Source organism: Garra rufa, chromosome 7, assembly GCF_049309525.1.
Source record: "Garra rufa chromosome 7, GarRuf1.0, whole genome shotgun sequence".
Taxonomy (NCBI): domain Eukaryota; kingdom Metazoa; phylum Chordata; class Actinopteri; order Cypriniformes; family Cyprinidae; genus Garra; species Garra rufa.
Window position 1 is genome coordinate 10963128 of NC_133367.1, and position 19839 is coordinate 10982966.

The 19839-nt window shown below is 41.7% G+C and overlaps 1 protein-coding gene across 1 annotated transcript in view; it reads right to left on the reverse strand.

The window, feature by feature from the left end:
- Nucleotides 1-17752: 17752 nt before the first annotated feature.
- Nucleotides 17753-19839, reverse strand: part of LOC141337913 (NLR family CARD domain-containing protein 3-like) — a 110709-nt gene continuing 108622 nt past the window's right edge. Inside the window, exon 11 of the mRNA XM_073843488.1 lies at nt 17753-17776. Within this exon, the coding sequence (XP_073699589.1) occupies nt 17753-17776 (24 nt within the window). The remainder of the gene's footprint in view (nt 17777-19839) is intronic.

Sequence of the window (19839 nt, forward strand, 5' to 3'; positions counted from 1 at the left end):
ATACTTGCACGTATTGATATGAAACTCGGTACACATATAGAACTCATCGAGCTGAACAACTTTTGTACTCTATGTCATGGGCTCCACGCAACAGGAAGTGAGATATTTAGGGCTGTTTAAAAAGCGCATGCTCTGGAATTTAACGTACTCCTCCCAGGAATTCCATGGGATTGTCACCAAACTCGGCCAACATGATCTCAAGACATTGGGGACGCTAAATTGCGAGGAGATTTTTGACATCTCGAACGGTTTGGCCGTGGCAAGGCGACAAAGTTATGGCGAGAAATGAGAAACAGGAAGTGTATAATAACTTTTGCACACATTGCCTGATTCTGATGAAACTTCACCAGTTTGTTCCTTGTATGATGCCGATTCCATAAATGTGACTACTATGAGTCAAAGTTATAGCGCCACCAATTGGGAGCAGGATGTGTGTCATTTCCAAAATGCTTTGAAATCAGCCTCTTAATTTTACTTGATTTTCTTCAAACTTCATCAAAATAATGTCAAAACACGGCCGATGAGAATATGTAAAGGGGTCGATGATAAATCAATTACTGTTGCCATGGCAACATGTCAAACTTTAAAATTAGATTCCTGTCTTTTCGAGGCAGATAACATGCTTAGAATTTCATGAAACTCAACACACACATCAATATTAATGATAGATAGACAATGGCGAAAGGTCATAAATGGGCGTGGAGCAGGCACTCTATAGCGCCATCTTTTGACAAAAGTTGGGGGGTTAGTTTTTCCTGCAGTCACCAAACTCTGTACATATATTAATCTCATCAATCTGGACAACTTTCTAAATCAAACCCATTAGCTAAGACCAACAGGAAGCCGGCTATTTTAACTTGAATGTGGATTTTTGGAGAAATCAGGCTGTAAACAAATTCACACTCCTCCTAAGAACAACCAGTTGTTCACACCAAACTTTTTTTAACATGAAGGGAAGATTCTGAAGATGTTAAATTGCGAGCGGATTTGGGATATCTTGAACGGTGTGGACGTGGAGATTTTTTAAAGATATAGTAAAAAATATTTTTATATCTTTAAAGTGCAGCATCCAAACTCTTAAAACTTTTTTCACACAGAGATCTAATCATTCTGAGCAAGTGCTGTAAATAAAAAAAAAATATACAAGCTTCTATGAATTAAAGAAAATTAAAAAAGAACTCAGAAACCTCACTCTGCCTGACTGTGTTCAGTCACTGCAGAATGACAGTTAGACTGACTAAAGGGGGGAGGGGTGAAAGGGAGAGAGGGAGAGAGGGGTAGAGAGTGAAACATGCTATCTTGCTATAGACCATCTTTGAGAAATACACACACATATACATATATATATATATATATATATATATATATATATATATATATATAGTGTAATCGAAATAAATACGTCTGATCTTTGAGAGTCTGATATTTTGAGAAAATATAAAGGGTCACCAAGTCTTTTATTGTTTGTATTTTGCAGTTGTTGTTTTTTTATTTATTTATTTTTTACTGAACTATACCATGAACTTGTCCTATTCAGTCAAATAGCAAAAGATTAAGAAAAATGCAACTTTTAGCATTAGCGATTTATCTTCATTGATAGACATTTATTTTCATAGTGTTATTTATTGAATGTAAAATTTAAATTAACAATTTCAAGACAAACTTGGACAACAAAACAAGCTTTGCTGTTATCTGTTCAAAACATCTGAAAATTATACCATTTTAAGATGAGTTATATATATATATATATATATCGCCCCATTTCAATACTCAACTTGTTTTTAAAGATATTTTGAAAGAATGAAGCGTTTATAGAGCACTTTTATTGTGTATTGCTGTACACCCACATGAACTGTGTTCATGTCCATGTTAATTCACAGTACATAAACTATATATGAATACTTTTTTTAGCTTAATATTAATTAACATTAATAAATGCTATTTATTTATTGGTCATGTTAACTAATATAGTTAATGTTAACAAATGAAACTGAATGGCAACATTTTATATTTTGTGTGTATGTGTCTGTGTGTTGATTTTAAAGTCTAACCCTTTCAATTCTGTAAACTTAAAATCCAAACTGGCTGAGGGTTACTGTGAATGCATGTGCCAACTGGGCACCGTCTTCCTTATTGATTCTTAGTTATGTAGCGCTTAAGAGTGATGTCTTATAACAGGAGGAGTCACCAGCAAAGCAATATCCACACAAAAATTGTACAGATAGGTAACAATGACATTTAAGCAGAAGTGGTGGATGTAAAGCAAGCAATAATAACATTTTGTTATCATCATGAATCATGTTCTTATCATCATCATCAGAGTATAGGGAAAATTTAGCATATTTGGTTCACCGTTGGCATTATCTGAAGTCCTTGCATTGATTGGATTTAATTAAATCAACATTATATTTGGTCAGTCTGATCTTGAGGCCTTAGAGATGTTAAATTGTGAAGATCTTGAGTTTTCATTAAAGGGCATGTCCGTGGTGACCTGACAAAGTTTGATGTTTCTGCATAGACATAGAAGTTGTTATAACTTAGCCTGAAAATGTCTGATCTGCCACAAAATTCACAGGTTTGGTAAGAGTCCTGGCCTGAAGACACCTAAAGACCAATATTCAGATATTATCATAGCGCCACCTATTGGCAGCAGGATATTTCATATATTTCACTAACTCAAACATACCAAGGTCAATCTGCACCAAACTTCATATGTTTGATAATAGTGCTGGCCTGAACACATCTACATGCCAATAATCAGTTATAGGCATAGCGCCACCAGCTGGCAGCGGCAAGTTTGGCACATTTAAATGACTTATGACATATTTTTTCTATATTTACTGTATTAAAAGCATACTGCCCACCGTTTGCTGTTTTCCTGAAGCCACCAGTCGGCGGTGAGCCCGGGTGCGAGGGCCCGTTCATCGCTGCTCGCAGCTTTAATTATTATTCTTCTTCTCCGGAATGAATCGCATTTTTGAGGGCCTAAACATACCCGAAAACTCATGAAACTTTGCACACACATCAAACCTGGCGAAAATGTACGTCTGATATGGGGTTCAGAGATGGGTGTGGCAAAATGGCTCGATAGCGCCACCTTTACACGTTCCGCGGTGTGCGCTTTCAGTTGTGATTCACGTACATGCACGAAAATCGGTACACACATGTAACTCACCAATACCTACAAAAAAGCCTCTTGGAGCAAAATTTGTCACCCAACAGGAAGTCGGTTATTTTTAATTTTCTCAGCAAATTTTGTGTCATTTTTGCCATTTTCAGGCGTCATACTTGAACGATCTCCTCCTAGAGATTTATTCGGATCAACGCCAAATTTGCTGAGTCTAATCTAAAGCCCTTTGTGACGTTAAATTGCGAAGATCTAGAGTTTTCATCGGAGGGTGTGTCCGTGGCGGCCTGGCAAATTTCGATGCTTCGCCATGAAAAAGGAAGTTGTTATAACTCAGGCATAAAATGTCCGATCTGTCCCAAACTTCACATGTGTGATAACACTCCTGACCTGATGACATCTATATGTCCATATTCAGTTATAGTCATAGCGCCACCTGCTGGCAACAGGAAGTGTCATGCTGTACTCTGCAAAAAACTCCTCCTAGAGATTTATACAGATCAACACCAAAATCGGTCAGTCTAATATAAAGGCTTTAGTGATGTTTAATTGCGAAGATCTTGAGTTTTCGTTGAAGGGCGTGTCCGTGGCGGCCTGACAAATTTCGAGGTCTCGCCATGGATATAAAACTTGTTATAACTCAGCCATAAAATGTCCGATTTGCCTCAAACTTCACATATTCGATAAGAGTCCTGGCCTGAACAAATCTGAAGGCCAATATTCTATTATAATCACAGCGCCACCTGTTGGCAACAGGAAATGACTTGTAGCAAACTCCTCCTAGAGATTTAATGATATCAACTTTATATTTGCTCAGTCTGATCTAGAGGCCTTAGAGATGTTAAATTGTGAAGATCTTGAGTTTTCGTTAAAGGGCGTGTCCGTGGCGGCGTCACAAAGTTTGATGTTTCGCCATGGACATAGAAGTTGTTATAACTCAGCCATAAAATGTCCGATCTGCCTCAAACTTCACAGGTTTTGTAAGAGTCCTGGCCTGAAGACACCTAAAGGCCAATATTCAGATATTATCATAGCGCCACCTGTTGGCAGCAATATATATAATATCTTTCACTAACTCAAACATACCAAAATCAATCTGCACCAAACTTCATATGTTTGATAATAGTGCTGGCCTGAACACATCTACATGCCAATAATCAGTGATAGGCATAGCGCCACCAGCTGGCAGCTGGAAATTTGGCACATTTAAGTGACTTATGACATATTTCTCCTATATTTACTGTATTAAAAGCATACTGCCCACCGTTTGCTGTTTTCCTAAAGCCACTGGTCGGCGGTGAGCCCGGGTGCGAGGGCCCGTTCATCGCTGCTTGCAGCTTTAATTGTATTTGTATTTATTCTGCATGATGCGACAGGTTAAATTGAAAAATGGCTTTTCATTGCCGCCCACATATAATTATTAAAGCATAAGCTCTCTTTTTACCCATGGACAAAAATACTAAAAATGATTTTGTCCATTTTTGAAACAGAACGAAATTATTATTATCATAATACAATCAAACCGTTTGTCATTTCTCTTTTATTTCTTTATGATCGTATTTCAATTTTCTGTAAAATCAAACTTTCATCCAAATAATATTCCAAGCTCAGAGTCGATTATTCAGAAATAACAGCTTTGATCTGATCATCTTAAATCCTCTGGGTCTGAGGGCAGATTGGAGATTAATCCTAATAAACATCCCAGCTAACAAAATTACGTAACTGTTACGTAGCTGCAACGTAATCTGGTGACCAAAGTTTCGTCGTGGCAACGTAACTAGTTACGTTGTGGCAACCGGAAAAGTGAAAGGTGCCTATACGTCGCCACAACGTAACTTTGTGACGTTGCCAGTAAGTAACTGCAACGTCATAGCAACGTCATGGCGACCTTGTGGATCTATAGTCGTGTGTTGGTAAACTAGTTACGTTGTGGCAACCGGAAAAGTGAAAGGTGCCTATACGTCGCCACAACGTTACGTTGTGACGTTACCAGTAACTGCGGACTCGTCGTGGATTAATAGTTGTGTGCTGGTAATCAGTTGGTAATTTTGTATTATTATTTATTTTCTATGGGTGGACTTGCAGTAGTTAGTCTAATTAATGACCTAATTTGACCAAACTAATGTAAAGTTGTTCCAACAGCTGTGAATGATGAATACACACTCGAAATAAATTCAGTTGATTTATTTAGAGAAAAACACAAATATAAACAGTAAAATACACTGAAATTATTAACGAAAACATAGGATATACAGCGAAATATGAATGAAAGCCTTCAAGACATTCCGTGTTCACAATCATTATAAACAGATGTGCTATACTAGCGTAACATTAGCTACCAAACATTTCAGATAATACCATAATCACAGGGGTATAAATATGAACAAATGTACTTTAAATAGACAGTGGATAATGTTACTTAACCAATCTGAGGCAGTTGTTTAACTTTTTTGGTATAACTGACGAGAAACGGAGAGAAATGTCGGAAGCGTCCTCTTCTCTCAGCAGCTGTGTCCGCGGTTGCTATGGTAACTCTCAACCGCCTCCAGTACTATTCCCAACAACAATAATACAAAAAGGGTTTTAGCTATTTTACAGAGTTAAAGTACTTTATTTATACATTTACAAGCATATTTATTTGTTATAAATCGTAAGACTCACCTTAGAAAGACAAATTGTTCTGTCAGACACAGCTGAAGTAGCTAAAAAGAAGTGCCTCAGACAAACACGCTGTCCTGATCCTGTATCTGCGGCAGAAGATATGGTGTTGCCCAGTCTGTCTCATTATTTCAACGTTATCCTTAAAACTAGTTAAGAAATAAAAAGTTTCAAGTCTCAGAAAGTGTATTTTCCTTTCTTGTGAACATCCTGTGCGAGCGGAGTGTCAGTTGCGTTGTGGTGGAGGCGCGCACGTATGTCACGTCACGTATGTCACGTCACTATAATTAGCTTTTTTAAAATCACTTTCTTTATTAAACATTTTCATTGTTAAATACATTAACAATAAATACAAGCAGCATATATAATAAACAAAATTATACTAATATTAATAAAAAATAAAATAATAATTAAAATAATTAAAAAAGCAAATTATTAACACAAATGTAATTAGTTTTATATCGCTCTTCCTTTTCAAAATATTTTATGGATTGAAATAAAATTCTAAACAATACCATAAAACAAACAGAAACGTTTACAAACCTACATTTGTGTGTATATATAAAACAACATCATTATTGCACAGAAAATCTCGTACTGTATATTAAGCAATATTCCGACTTGGTGAATAGAACATTTTATCGAAAATAAGGGAACTTTCAATCTTGTGTCTAACATTTATTTACACTTTTTAAATAGCAAATTATGGTAATCTGAGCATATAAAGAATGTGTAAATGGTTGTCATGAAATTACGTGCATGCCACGTCGTAGTTACTAACCCTAACCCTAAGTCATGAAGTTACTAATATATTACTAATAGAATACGTATCTGGGACGTCCTAAGTAATATTACGACGTTAGGAGGACGTACTGACGACGTTGTGAGTTGGTCATTTGATGGTAATAAATTTACAGGCATGCGACGTCGTGGTTACGTTGTCAATTGGTAATTCATGAAATGACCAAAAATGACCAACACATTACGTAACTGTTACGTCGTGTGTTAGCAGGGATGCCGCTACAATTGAAACCATTACATTAAAATTATTAAAACAGTGTATTTCTATATATAGCTAGTGTATTATAACTCCAGCAGCGTGCATCCTCCTTTATGTCAGGACTGTGGTAAAGGCAGCGCGGACAAACGCTTCGCTCCCTCACATAACATAATCATATCATCTGTAACAGGAACATCAGATCGTATGACATAATATGTCGTTATTACGAGAAAAGATGTCGTTTTAACGAGAAAAGATGTCGTTTTAACGAGAAAAGATGTCGTTATAACGAGAAAAGATGTCGTTTTTACGAGAAAAGATGTCGTTTTAACGAGAAAAGATGTCGTTATAACGAGAAAAGATCTCGTTTTTACGAGAAAAGATGTCGTTATAACGAGAAAAGATCTCATTTTTACGAGAAAAGATGTCGTTTTTACGAGAAAAGATGTCGTTATAACGACATAGCTGAGTGGGAAAAAAAATAAGTGTGTGGCAGCAATGCGTCACCGTACTATACAAATTATCAAATGAAATAAAGCTTTTATCTGAAATAAAGTTTTTTGTAACATTATACACTATACCATTCAAAAGCTTGGAGTTGTGTGTGTGTGTGTGTTTTTTTTTTTTTTTTTTTTCAAAAATTGATGATAGCAACATTTACAATGTTACAAAAGATTTCTATTTAAAAATAAATGTTGTCTGTATTAACTTTTTATTTATCAAAGAAACCTGAAAAAAAAACTACTCTAGCTGTTTTCAACATAATAATAAATGTTTTTTTGAGCAGCAAATCAGAATATTAAAATGAGTTCTGAAGGACCACTGAAGACTGGAGTAATGATGCTACAATTTCAGCTTTAAAATCACAGGAATAAAATACTTTTTTTACTTGAACATTGATTTTAATGTGAATAAATGTGTGTTTTATATATGCCTATATATTATATATACACACACACACACACATTTTTTTCAATATTTATTGCTATTTTCCATCCAGACAAAAAAGTATGATTTTAATGTTTCTGATTATATTTTGTACATCATTTGATCCTTTGTGTTGTACATTTATTAATATATATATATATATATATATATATATATAAATGCATAGCACGAATACAATTCCAACAATTCTGCAAGATGCTTCAATATTGATCTTGTCCTGTCACCTACATACACGTAAAAATCTTCTGAAACATTATTTCTCTGTTCACGCTCCACTTCATCTGCCAATGAATTCAACGATCTTATCAGATCTCCAGCCGCCATGTTTCAAACGATCTAAACGTAACGCGCTTCCGCCAATCCCCGCCTTGACGCAATGATTGACGTAGGGTAGGCATGGTCAGCTCGGAATGCATTTTCAAAGCCGCATTGAATTTTGCTACAAATATCCCACAGCGTCATGATGAAAATGCAATCGTAAGTGTCCTTACTTTTAGTCTAAATGCATTTAGGACAAATAACATATAAATGATAATTTTGCTACTGTTTCTGCTTGGACACGTTACACATATCAAATCAATTTGGGTTATACATTTTCATTTTAATTTTGCTACTTCTAAAGCATTAAAATAGTATGCACTTCACAACTTAAGACTACTGTTGAAAATGGCAAATGTAAATAATATAATTTAATTTTCAATTTCATTATGCACCAAATTTTGCACACGTGGAGGTGATTGAAAATGTAAATTTAAATACAGAATTACATTGCCTTTTTGAATATTGCATTGTCATTTTGAATATTGCATTGTCATTTTAAATATTGCATTGTCATTTTGAATATTGTATTGCCATTTTGCATATTGCATTGCAAATTGAATATTGCTACACATATGCTTCCATAGGTCTTTATGCTAAGCTTCATGTTTAAATAGGCAAACTTGTGCCCCATATGACTGACAATTTTCTTTTAAAAATATTTTCTGCAAATATAGCAGTGTGATGCAGAGAGAAACCAAGAAGTTTATAAGAGTGCCATAGTGGAAGAAGAGAGCATGTCCTACCTACAACAAAAGAATTTCTTCCTAAGGTAAGCTCCAAATGTTGTTTCCATTTACCACTGAGATCACTGAGACCTGACTAACTGTGTCAATATGTGTCCCCTCTTTATCTCTTTCTTTCATTTATTGTCTCTTCTTTAGGAAACCTTGAGCTCCTGATCGTTCTTAAAGTTTCTATAGTGTTTTTATGCATTTGTTGATGTTTTTATTTTTTGAATAATAAATTGAATAAACGTTTCTCGTACAGTATTTACATGGTGTCATTCTTACTTGGGGGTGGGGGTGAGAGTGAGTGGCATGTGTGTGTGTGATATTTGTGGAAAGAACATTTAAAAAAAAAAAAAAAAACCTGGAGGAAATCATGAATAATACATTTTTGTAGTTTTTAAGGAACCAATTAATTACATGAACAGTTACACTTATCCAAGTAGGATATATACTCTAGCAAACAAGCTAATATTGCTTAAATTTCATTATTAAATAAATAGGTCTGTATTTCATATACAATTCCATTTGGAATCCAGACTCGGGCCAGTGCCTGCTAACTGTATAATGTATGCCGGCGTGATTGCGGCCCGATGCCGGCAGTTTCGGTTCAGTTTCGGCAGCCAGACACGGGCCAGTACCGGCTAACTGTATAATATCTGTTGATGCGATTGCGGGCCGATGCTGGCAGTGTTGACTCAGTTTCGGCACCCGGACTCGGGCCAGTGTATTCGGGCTGATTCTGGCGCGTCATTCATTACCGGAATTCACAGCAGCCGGATCCGGGCCGAGTCATTTCTTCCGGCTTGCCCAATTTGGGCCGGTACTGGGCCAGATGTTTTTGGCTACCTGGGTTGTGAAGAGTAGGCTACATAGTGTGCCTCATTTGTTACTTCAATATGAAAAAGCCTCAGATTTCAAATTCTGTCCATTGCGTTAGAAAATTCAAGTAATAAATACCGTTTTCCCAGCTAACAATTTTTCGTTCCCAGAACGTTCTGGGAACGTTAGTTTTTGGTTCCCAGAACGTTCCCGGAACGTTCCCAAGAACCTATTGGTTATCCAGGAAAGTCTTCTTTACGTAACTAGAACGTTCCCTTTAGGTTAGAACTTACTTGCGTTCTAAGAACATTCCCGGAATGTTCCCAGTAGGTTCCAAGAACGTTCTCCTAACCTAAAGAGAATGTTCTAGTTACGTAAAGAAAACTTTCCTTGATAACCAATAGGGAACGTTCTATTTATGTTCCTAGAAGGTTCCATAAAAGTTCTCTGATGGTTCCCAGAACGTTCTCCTAACCTCTTCACTCCGGTACCGCTTCTGCACGTCAGCACTCCTGTGTCCCGGAGTAAGCGGCATGGAAGGTGGACGGATGTGAATCTCAATAATCACTACTACACACCATGTCTTGTTTTAAACAATAGTTTAATCACTACAGATAATCAGAGCACATTTAACCATCATAAGGAGCATTAAATGAGACTGAATTATGCTATACTATGTTAGATTTCGTTAATGTAAGATGTAGAAGTACCAAACCATAAAACAACCCAGATTTTGTTTATTAAAGCACCAAATAACATGACTTTAACAAAATATTCGATTTTAAAAATGTGTATTTTATTTTTTATAGACATTAAAAACGAATAACATTTATTTGACTTTATCTAGGATAACATTACATTCGTTTTCTTACCGCTGAATTAGTCTCGCATAGACAGACCTTCAAACTGACGGCTGAAGGTCTGGTATTCAAGGCAGCTTTCATTGGCCAAGGCCCGCCCATAAGGCCGTTTGACAGACGTGTCAAACAACCAATCACAGTTCATTTCGTTCAGCGTCACGTTTCGGAGAGAGTGACGAAGACGTAAGAGTTTCTTTTTTGTTCTAGATAACGTGCTCTGAGCAAACACTTAAGCGCATTTGCCACCAACTGGACAGGGGTGGGAACTACAGTTACAAATTACAATAGATCACCCTCTGTGTGGTGTATTCCGTCAAAGTGACGGACAGCCTTCAGATTTTTCCGTCACTGATTAAAACATTCCTTCAATGACGGAAAAATTTCGGTTAACGCGACCTCTGGTCTGGAATGACATGAAGAAACAGACTGACTGACTAAAGGCCTTCACACTGAATGCAAACATTTGGCACAATGACCCTTTTGAATTGAAACAATAGATCCCTATGGAGCTATTAACACCAGACGCAATCATTCACAAGGAACCTCTCAAATGTCATTACAAGAACATGATGATGGTTTAAATGAGTTTTTAAGCCAAAAAAAAACTTAAAAACATTTTCAAATTTAGCTTGATGCTAATTGTGCTTCTATTATATTTTAAGATGTATTATTAATCTTTATAGATAGTTTGTGTGTCTGGTGTGGAACCAAACTTTATTTATCTCAGTTTAATGCTGTATATTGAGCAGCAGATGATGTTAAATCCATATACGATAGACATATCTGAGGACAAATGCATTGCATTAGCAGAAAGTGATCAAATTGAAAGCACCACTCGTTGGAAAGTTGCTTCGCTTTTTCGCATCGCACTCAGTATGAAACGGCCGTGACAGTGTGTAAGGTTACCTTTCCTATAGAACAGGTCTATACCTTATTCCTTTATTAAAATGAGACACTGCAAATGAATAGGGGGAAAAAAACAACTAATAGTTATCACCTCATCAAGTTGATTGAATACATTGATAATTGCAAACATTTTTTGTATTGCAAGTTTTCTAAAATGTTTAATATTTAATACAATATGGGCTAATCTGAATACATTTCTAGTACAAAAATCTAAGCACTGGATGAAGTCAGTGACATATTAGAGTCAAATGTGTCTCATTTTCTCACGCCACATTTAAAAAGAAATGTTTTTATTTGGGAAATAAAGTGTTTTGGTTTTAAACTGTTGAAGTGATTTTCATCATTTTGATTCTTGTATGTGAATGTTACTGACCTCAATCTCTCCAGTTTACAGTGTGAATCCTTCAGTACGTCACATAAGTCATTCACTCCTGTGTTTGTGATTTGATTCCTGCTCAGGTTGAGTTCTCTCAGGTGTGATGGGTTTGATTTCAGAGCTGAAGTCAGGATGAGACACTGTTTCTCTGTAATACTGCAATAATACAGACTGAAGACAGAATGAGAAAGAAGAAAGATCATAAAAAACAATATTAATTTCACTTTTCCTTATTCCTCTCTGTTCTAGCTCATTCTAAACTGAATAACGCCTCAAACTTTGTATTACTAGCACTTCCTCTGTTTATTTGCCTCTTTATAATGATTTGTTTCTTGTATTCCTAAATTGTAAGTTGCTTTGAATTAAAGTGTCTGCTATACTTAAATTTATGATATTTCACAATTAAGTCAGGATGAGACACTGTTTCTCTGTAATACTGCATAAAGACAGACTGAAGACAGAAAGAGAAAGAGAAAGAACAATGACTCAGATCTATGATGATCAACAGCAAATGCTATGCAGCCACTAATAAACCATAAAAACCATGAAATCTTAATGATATGAAACACACCAATGTGTCTTGCAAACTTTTTTTGACAAATAAATGGTGATATCTGTGTGCAGGTAACATGGAGAAAGACTACACATTGTTCATTTAAATATACTACAAACTACACAAAAGTTATTAAGGTATGCAAAGGTTGAAAATCAGCTAAATTACCCATTAAGATGTGAGTTATTTATCCAAGTTATGAAACTTCACTTGATAACATTAACTACATTAGTTAACATGAACTAATGATGAACTGAAACATGAACAACTAGCATTTAATAACCTTAATGTAAGTTTCAACATTTACTAATACAGTTTTAAATTCAAAAGTTTTCTGTTAATTAGTAAATACACTGTGACATAAACAATGATTAATTATATAAACTAACATGAACAGATTAATAAATGCTGTCAAAATATATTTAATAGCTAATGTTAACTAATGAAATTGTTACTGTCTACTATTGTCATAAATAACTTTAGTCTCACAGATCAATGTTCAAACATACTGTAGACTAAACAATTACAAGTCAACAAAGACAGTTTGCTTATAAAAAATATTATACTTTGCACATGTTTATTTAATGAATAAACGTATTTCCTTAAACTGAAGACATTCAAATGAGTTTTGAAAAGGCAGTTGATTTGCTTTAGTGCTGCACTGATCAGGACATTTGAGGCAGATACTGATCACTGATTCTTAAAATGCTCAATTTACAGTATATGCTGCACCAAAATTAGACATTTTATATTTGCCCCCTCAGGGGCCACACCCATAACCTCCACTTCTCTGGGTGGGGGTGGCATATTGCGCCCCCAGCCTGAGACAGGAGGTCCCTCCCGATGGGAAACTCCCATGGAGAGCCGTCTAGGAGAGATACCAGGTCCGAGAACCATACTCGTGCCGGCCAGTACGGGGCTACTTGTAGCAGCCGCACTTGAAACCGACGGACCCGTTCCAGAACTCCCGGGAGCAGAGCGATCGGGGGAAAGGCGTACAGACACAGCCTCAGCCACGTCTGTGCCATGGCCTCCAGCCCCAGTGGAGCTGGAGGAACTAGAGAGTACCAGAGGGGACAGTGCGATGTCTCCTGAGTCGCAAACAGGTCCACCTGTGCCTGGCCAAACACTCTCCAGATCTGCTTCACCACCTCTGGGTGAAGCATCCATTGCCCGGGCCTCGGCCCCTGCCTCGACAGGACGTCTGCTCCCACATTCAGATGTCCAGGAATATGGACTGCTCTCAGGGAGAGGAATTTCTCTTGAGACCAAAGGAGTATCCGGTACGCCAGCTTGTACAAGGGGCGTGAGCGGAGTCCTCCTTGGTGGTTTATGTAGTAAACCACCGCAGTGCTGTCTGTACGGACCAGCACGTGTTTGTTTCTTAGGTCTGTGAGAAACCTCTTTAGGGCCAGGGATACTGCCAGCATCTCTAAGCGGTTTATGTGCCACGAGAGATGGTGGGCGCTCCATAGGCCTTGGGCTGAGTGGCCACGCATGACCGCCCCCCAACCAGTAAGGGAAGCGTCGGTCGCTAGCGAGATGCGGCGACCAGGCACTCCCAGAACCGGTCCCTGAGAGAGGAACCAGGGTTTCCTCCACATGGCCAAGGCACGTAGGCAACGCCGCGTGACCTTGATCTTGCGGAGTGGGTTTCCCCTCGGGGAGAACCCCCTGGTCCTGAGCCACCACTGCAGTGGTCTCATGTGCAGCAGTCCAAAAGGTATCACGTTGGAAGCGGCTGCCATAAGACCTAACAGTACTTGAAACTGTTTGACAGTGAGTGACTGGCCTAGCTTTACTGCATTCACTGCGGTCAGTATGGAATCGACTCGTGCAGGAGACATGCGTGCCTGCATGGAGATCGAATCCCACACTACGCCTAAGTAAGTGGTCCTCTGTAGTGGAGAAAGCACACTCTTCTTGGCGTTGAGTCTCAACCCTAACTCTTTCATGTGAGCGAGAACAGCACCTCGATGCTGAACCGCTAACTGTTAGTTGAGTATGCGGATGCCCTGGAGTCACAGTGGAGCCAGCGCAGCATCCACACACTTCGTGAAAGTGCGGGGTGAGAGAGCTAGGCCGAAAGGAAGCACTCTGTCTTGGTAAGCCTTGCCCCTGAAAGCAAACCTGAGATACTTCCTGTGCTAAAGAACCAGAAAGTTCACTAAGGGTACCAGTCTCTCGAGACTGGTGTCTGGATTTACTTGAGGAACTAACTCGGAGTCCTGTAACAGCGAACTGGCAGGAAGCGCCGGAATTAGCTCCTCGGAAAACCCCCGCGGGGGTTGCGAACTCTCCAGGGCCGCTACGTTTCCGGGCGGACCAGCTAGAGGATGCTCGCGGGAGATAGCCGCGCCCTGTAACACTGGCAGGGTTAGCTGACTCATCTCCTGAGGGCCACGAAGGGGTCTGAAACCCGCACCTGGAGGTACGGTGCAAACCCCCTCGAGAGGGGCTGCCCTCAACGGCCCTGAACCACAACCGTCAGGGCCGCTTAGCCGAGGACTTCCTTGACTGGAGGACGACCCTCAGGTCAGGCCTCTTCGTCTTGGAAGCCCCCGACTTAGAGCGTTGCTTTCCGGGTCCCCTAGGCTGGGCCGGGGGAGCACGGGCAGCAACGCTCTGTTTTTGTGCCTCTCTATGGGAGCTCGTACACGGCTGAGGCTGCTTCTTAGATGGTGCAGCAGCCTCAGAGGAGAACACGCGGCGAGGAAGGAAAGTTCTGAACGCCGCCGCCTGCTTGCGGGCCTCCTGGTGCCTGGCCACAACGGTATCAACCAAAGCACCAAAGAGGCCAGATGGTTGCAGGGGGGCGTCCAGAAGCGTGACCCTGTCCTTCTCTTTTACGTCGGACAGGGTCAGCCAGAGATGCCTCTCCGCGGCCACCAGGGCTGCCATAGACCGCCCAACAGCACGGGCGGCCTCCTTGGTGGCGCGGAGAGCGAGATCTGCAGTTTTTTGCATCTATGTAACGCTAACTTCCTCGCCGCTGCTGAACTCCTTCAGCAGGTCAGCCTGGTAGGCTTGCAGGATGCCCATGGTGTGAAGGCAAGACCCTGCTTGACCTGCTGCCGTGTATACCTTACCCATCAGGCCAGATGTGACTTTAAGGGGCCTGGTGGGCAAGGACGGAGCCTTCAAGGACGACGCCGAGCCGGGTGACAGATAGCCCGCAAGCGTCTGTTAAACCCGTGGCATCGTCCTATAGCCATTCTCCTCTGCCCCCCCCACATTTCCAGAATTTTCAGCAGGGGAGAAAAGACGGGAGGAGTATGGCTTTTCCCACGATCTCGCTAGCTCTTGGTGGAGATCGGGGAAGAAGGGAAGGCTCCGTTTTGGAGGTGCTGACTTTGTCCGCAGGAAGCGATCATCTAATCGGCTTCGCTGCGGCTCATGTGATTGCTGTTGTTCTGCGGGCCATGTGATGTGTAATTTGGCTACCGCATTAGTCAGCACCTCTACGAGCTCCTCATAGTGAGGCGAGCGTGATGGCGGTTGTAGTTCCTCTGTAACACTTTCAATGTCAACCTCCTCAGAGGAAGACAAGAGGAACTCGGGGACCTCCTCCCGAGGGGAAGAAACCGCAGCGCGGGCTTCCACATCCAGGAGGAGATCGCTTGATCCGCTGAGTGAGGGCGGAGATAGGGGATCACCCGTCTCCATACCCTCCAGCAGATCGAGCTGCGAGCCCCACGAGTGCAGCCGCCGCTCCGCCTCGGCGGAAGCGGGGCCAGACCCACGGGGCACGCTAGTGAAAGCCCCCTCCTCGAAGAGGGCTTTCCGGGAGCGAAGCAGACGCACCGGCAGGTGTTCACAGTGCTCACAGCCAGCCTTTTCGAGGGCTGACTGTGCATGCTCCGCTCCCAAGCAGACCACGCATAGACTGTGTGTATCCCCACCAACAATGAAGCGTTGGCAGGGAGGGACACACTGTCTATGCGGCCGCTTAACCACCATCAAACTCTTTTTGCTTTTAGGTTGTAAAGATGCCATTCTACTCAAATAAAAGTGTGTCAAACTGGACACAAAAACAGCAGAAATGGCAAGACAGACACAGACACAGAGCGCTCTCGCTGAATGACAAAAGCTGCCGCCGGCTTCAAACGCACGTGCTTTATACTTCCTGGTCGGTGACGTCACCGCGCCTGTGACGTCACCCCCCGTCATTTCATTGGTTGTTATACACAGTTCAGAGTGCGGCCCGCCAATGGCGTTCCCCATAGCGTTCCATGACGCGGCTCGAGTTCCCGGAAGGGAACTACAACTTACTAAACAGAGTGCTCCATTAAAAAAATAAAAACAATAATAATAATAAAAACGTATGTATAATATAAAAAATACACAATATCAATAATTTTATAAATCCAAACATTTTATGAAAAAAAATCTTATTTTGTGGGGAACAAATAAAAGTGCAGCACAAAAACTTGTAAAATGTTACTCATTGCTATTTGCATTGTGGTTATAAAAGGCATTTATGAAAAACAATATATTTCTACATAAATATAAATACTATAAAAATTGAAAGTTCTTTTTTTAATGAGGCAGCAACATATGATAGACAGAACAAAAAAATACAGTGCAGCACTAAATGTTTACAGTATTCGCATCTGATGTGCAAAATGATGCGCTTGAAGCAACACAGAGTCACAGCAGGCAACTCTTCACATTAAAAAGTAACAGTTTATTAAGCCTTTTCTTTTAACAATTTCAGTTAATGTGCATCTTAAAAATGTATATTTATAGTCTTTGCTAGCTGTGTTTTGTTCTAACAGACATCTGGAAACATGATTTAGAAACAACAACAAAAACAGCCATATATATGTAAAATCAAAGACATTTATCTACAAATAAAGTATAATAATGGGAACACTGATTGATCTTGGAGAGAATTTTATGGAGCTGACTGTTGTAACTGAACACGACCAGAGTTTGAATTGAACAGAGAATGACTGACAGACGCAGCAGAGAAAAGAGTTTACATTAACTTTAGTGTAAGGCCTTAAATATTCATCTGTGTCTCACATTAAGCTCGAATAGCTTCAGAAAACTTGGAACATTGTGTTTGTATGCCTTTTGTGTGGCTTAACAGTAAGACAGAACAGTTCACACAATACAGGATTTAGATCAGCCCTGTCTGACCATTACACCCGATCCAGCAAGAAATAGTAGGATCTTCACATTAGTGGCTCTTTGTGATGCTGAGAAAAACTGCTCTGACTCAAACTAATGAGGACATATGATCAACTACAATAACAGTACTATTAAAAGTAATGTAAGATTTGAACTAAAGCAGCAATACTCACATCAGTGTGTTGAGTTGACAGTGTTTATCCCGCAGTAGAGCAGCGATCTGATTCACTCGTGTGTCTCCTAGTTCACGTCGACTCAGATCCAGCTCTCTCAGGAGTAACGGGTTTTTACCCACAATTCCAGCCACATACTGACAGCCTTCATCTGCAGCAGGATCCAAAAACCTGCGGAAGAGAAGATGAAGCAAGCAATATTAATTTAGTTCTGATTTAAAGGTCCATTGCATTACAAATACATTCAATACAAAAAAAATTAAAAACTCTAAAACAAGATCTAGTAACTGCAAACCTTTTCTTTAAACATTTAAATACACAAATACATAAATATTTGAAAATGAAGTCTGTTCAGTTTACATATACAGAGTGTGCAATTACAGTTCCCCTTCAGTCGAATCACTTCGACGTTACATGGGAATTCGCTTAGAATCCAATCATCTCTGAGCCTTATACAAAAGGCCAATGAAAATTGGCGAGTGGCATTTGCATGATGCGTCACGCCCCGTACATACGGGTATAAATAGCGACGTCATGCGCCAGTCAGACAGATTCTTTGCTTCAGATCCGTCTGATGTTTGAGCCTCCGAGTCTGCTAGAAATACAGTTCTACAAGAAAGAGTTCTTCTATCCTGCTCTCTCTCTCCTGACGTGCTGCAACTAAAAGAGTGTTCCACCAAGCAGCCGTCAGTGATCTCCTGCGGGCTGCCGTTTTCACGGCCATTACAGCCGCTCTGCTTTCCAGCGAACAAAGCCCCGTTGAGTGCACAGCCGCCCCGCGTTTTTTTCCCTGGGCAGACCGGGAGCTAAAAGAGCAATTTCTCGCGGTCGAAAGACGTTCTTTTCAGAATGGCTTTTCGACCGTGCGCTTCAGGGTGCGGTAGTTTCCTCCCTCCTGCGGACGGACATGATCACTGCCTCACGTGTTTAGGGAGTGAGCACGCTGAGGCAGCGTTCATGGATGGTGAATACATTCATTGCGTATGCATGACCATGAGCACGCTGAAGTCCCGCTGCTCGTTCGCGAGGCGGCTCCCCCCGTCTTCCTCCCGCGGTCCGTCATTGAGCCGTCAATGCTTTTCGGTCACCGCGGCGAGGTGTGGGGGGGACTTAAGAGTCACCGTGCAGAACGCACCGCCGGCCCAGAAAGCCCTGCGGTCTTCTGTCACACAGCGTGGTCCCGTCGAGTTACCGCAGCAGTACGCTTCCCCGCCCAGCGGGCTGAGCGTCTCCTTCGGTGCTCCTGTGGAGGATGAGATGTCGACCGCAGCATCAGAGGGAGAGTCCGTCGGCGAGGCGGATGCTTCGGCGGCGCGGCCCCCTGCAGAGGTGGCCGCTCCGTCTGAGGTGGACGTCGAGCTGTCGACTATGCTTCTCCGGGCTGCCAGGGGGATCGGTTCGGAGGTGCCCCAAGCGCCCCCGGCCGATCCCTCTAGGCTGGATGATTGGTTCCTGGGGAGGGCTCCCGCAGCCCCACCATGCTCTCCCTCGGTCCCATTCTTCCCGGAGGTGCACGAGGAGCTGACGAAATCCTGGCGGGCCCCTTTTTCATCACGGCCCCGCCCCAGCTCCTCTCCCCTCGCCACCCTCGATGGCGGGGCGGCCAGGGGGTATGCAGCGATTCCCCAGGTCGAGCGCGCTGTGGCGGTGCACTTGTGCCCACGTGGCGCTGCCACCTGGCGGGATCGTCCGCATCTCCCGTCCAGGGCGTGCGAGCGTTCGTCCGCTCTTGCGGGGCCGCGTTTACCACGCCGCTGGACAGGCCGCCACCGCCCTGCATGCTATGGCGATTCTACAAGTTTATCAGGCCCAGGCCCTGAAACAGCTGCACGAGGGTGGTCCCGACCAGGGGGTTATGGAAGAACTCCGCGCCGCCACCGACTTCGCCCTACGGGTCACAAAGGTCACGGCGCGTTCCCTTGGTCAGGTGATGTCCACAGCCGTGGTCCAGGAGCGACACCTATGGCTCACTCTGGCCCAGATGGCAGACGTCGACAAGGCTCGCTTTCTTGACGCTCCTATCTCCCAGAGTGGCCTTTTCGGCGACACTGTCGAGGACTTTGCCCAGCAGTTCTCGGCAGTCCAGAAGCAGAGAGAGGCCATCCAACACATCCTGCCCCGCCGCGAGTCCAGATCCATCCCGCCGCCGGTGGCTCAGCCTCCCTCTGCTCGTCGCCGAGGGCGCCCCCGACGTCGAGCTGGCCGCGGGGGAGGGGCGCCGCCCGCCTCTCAGG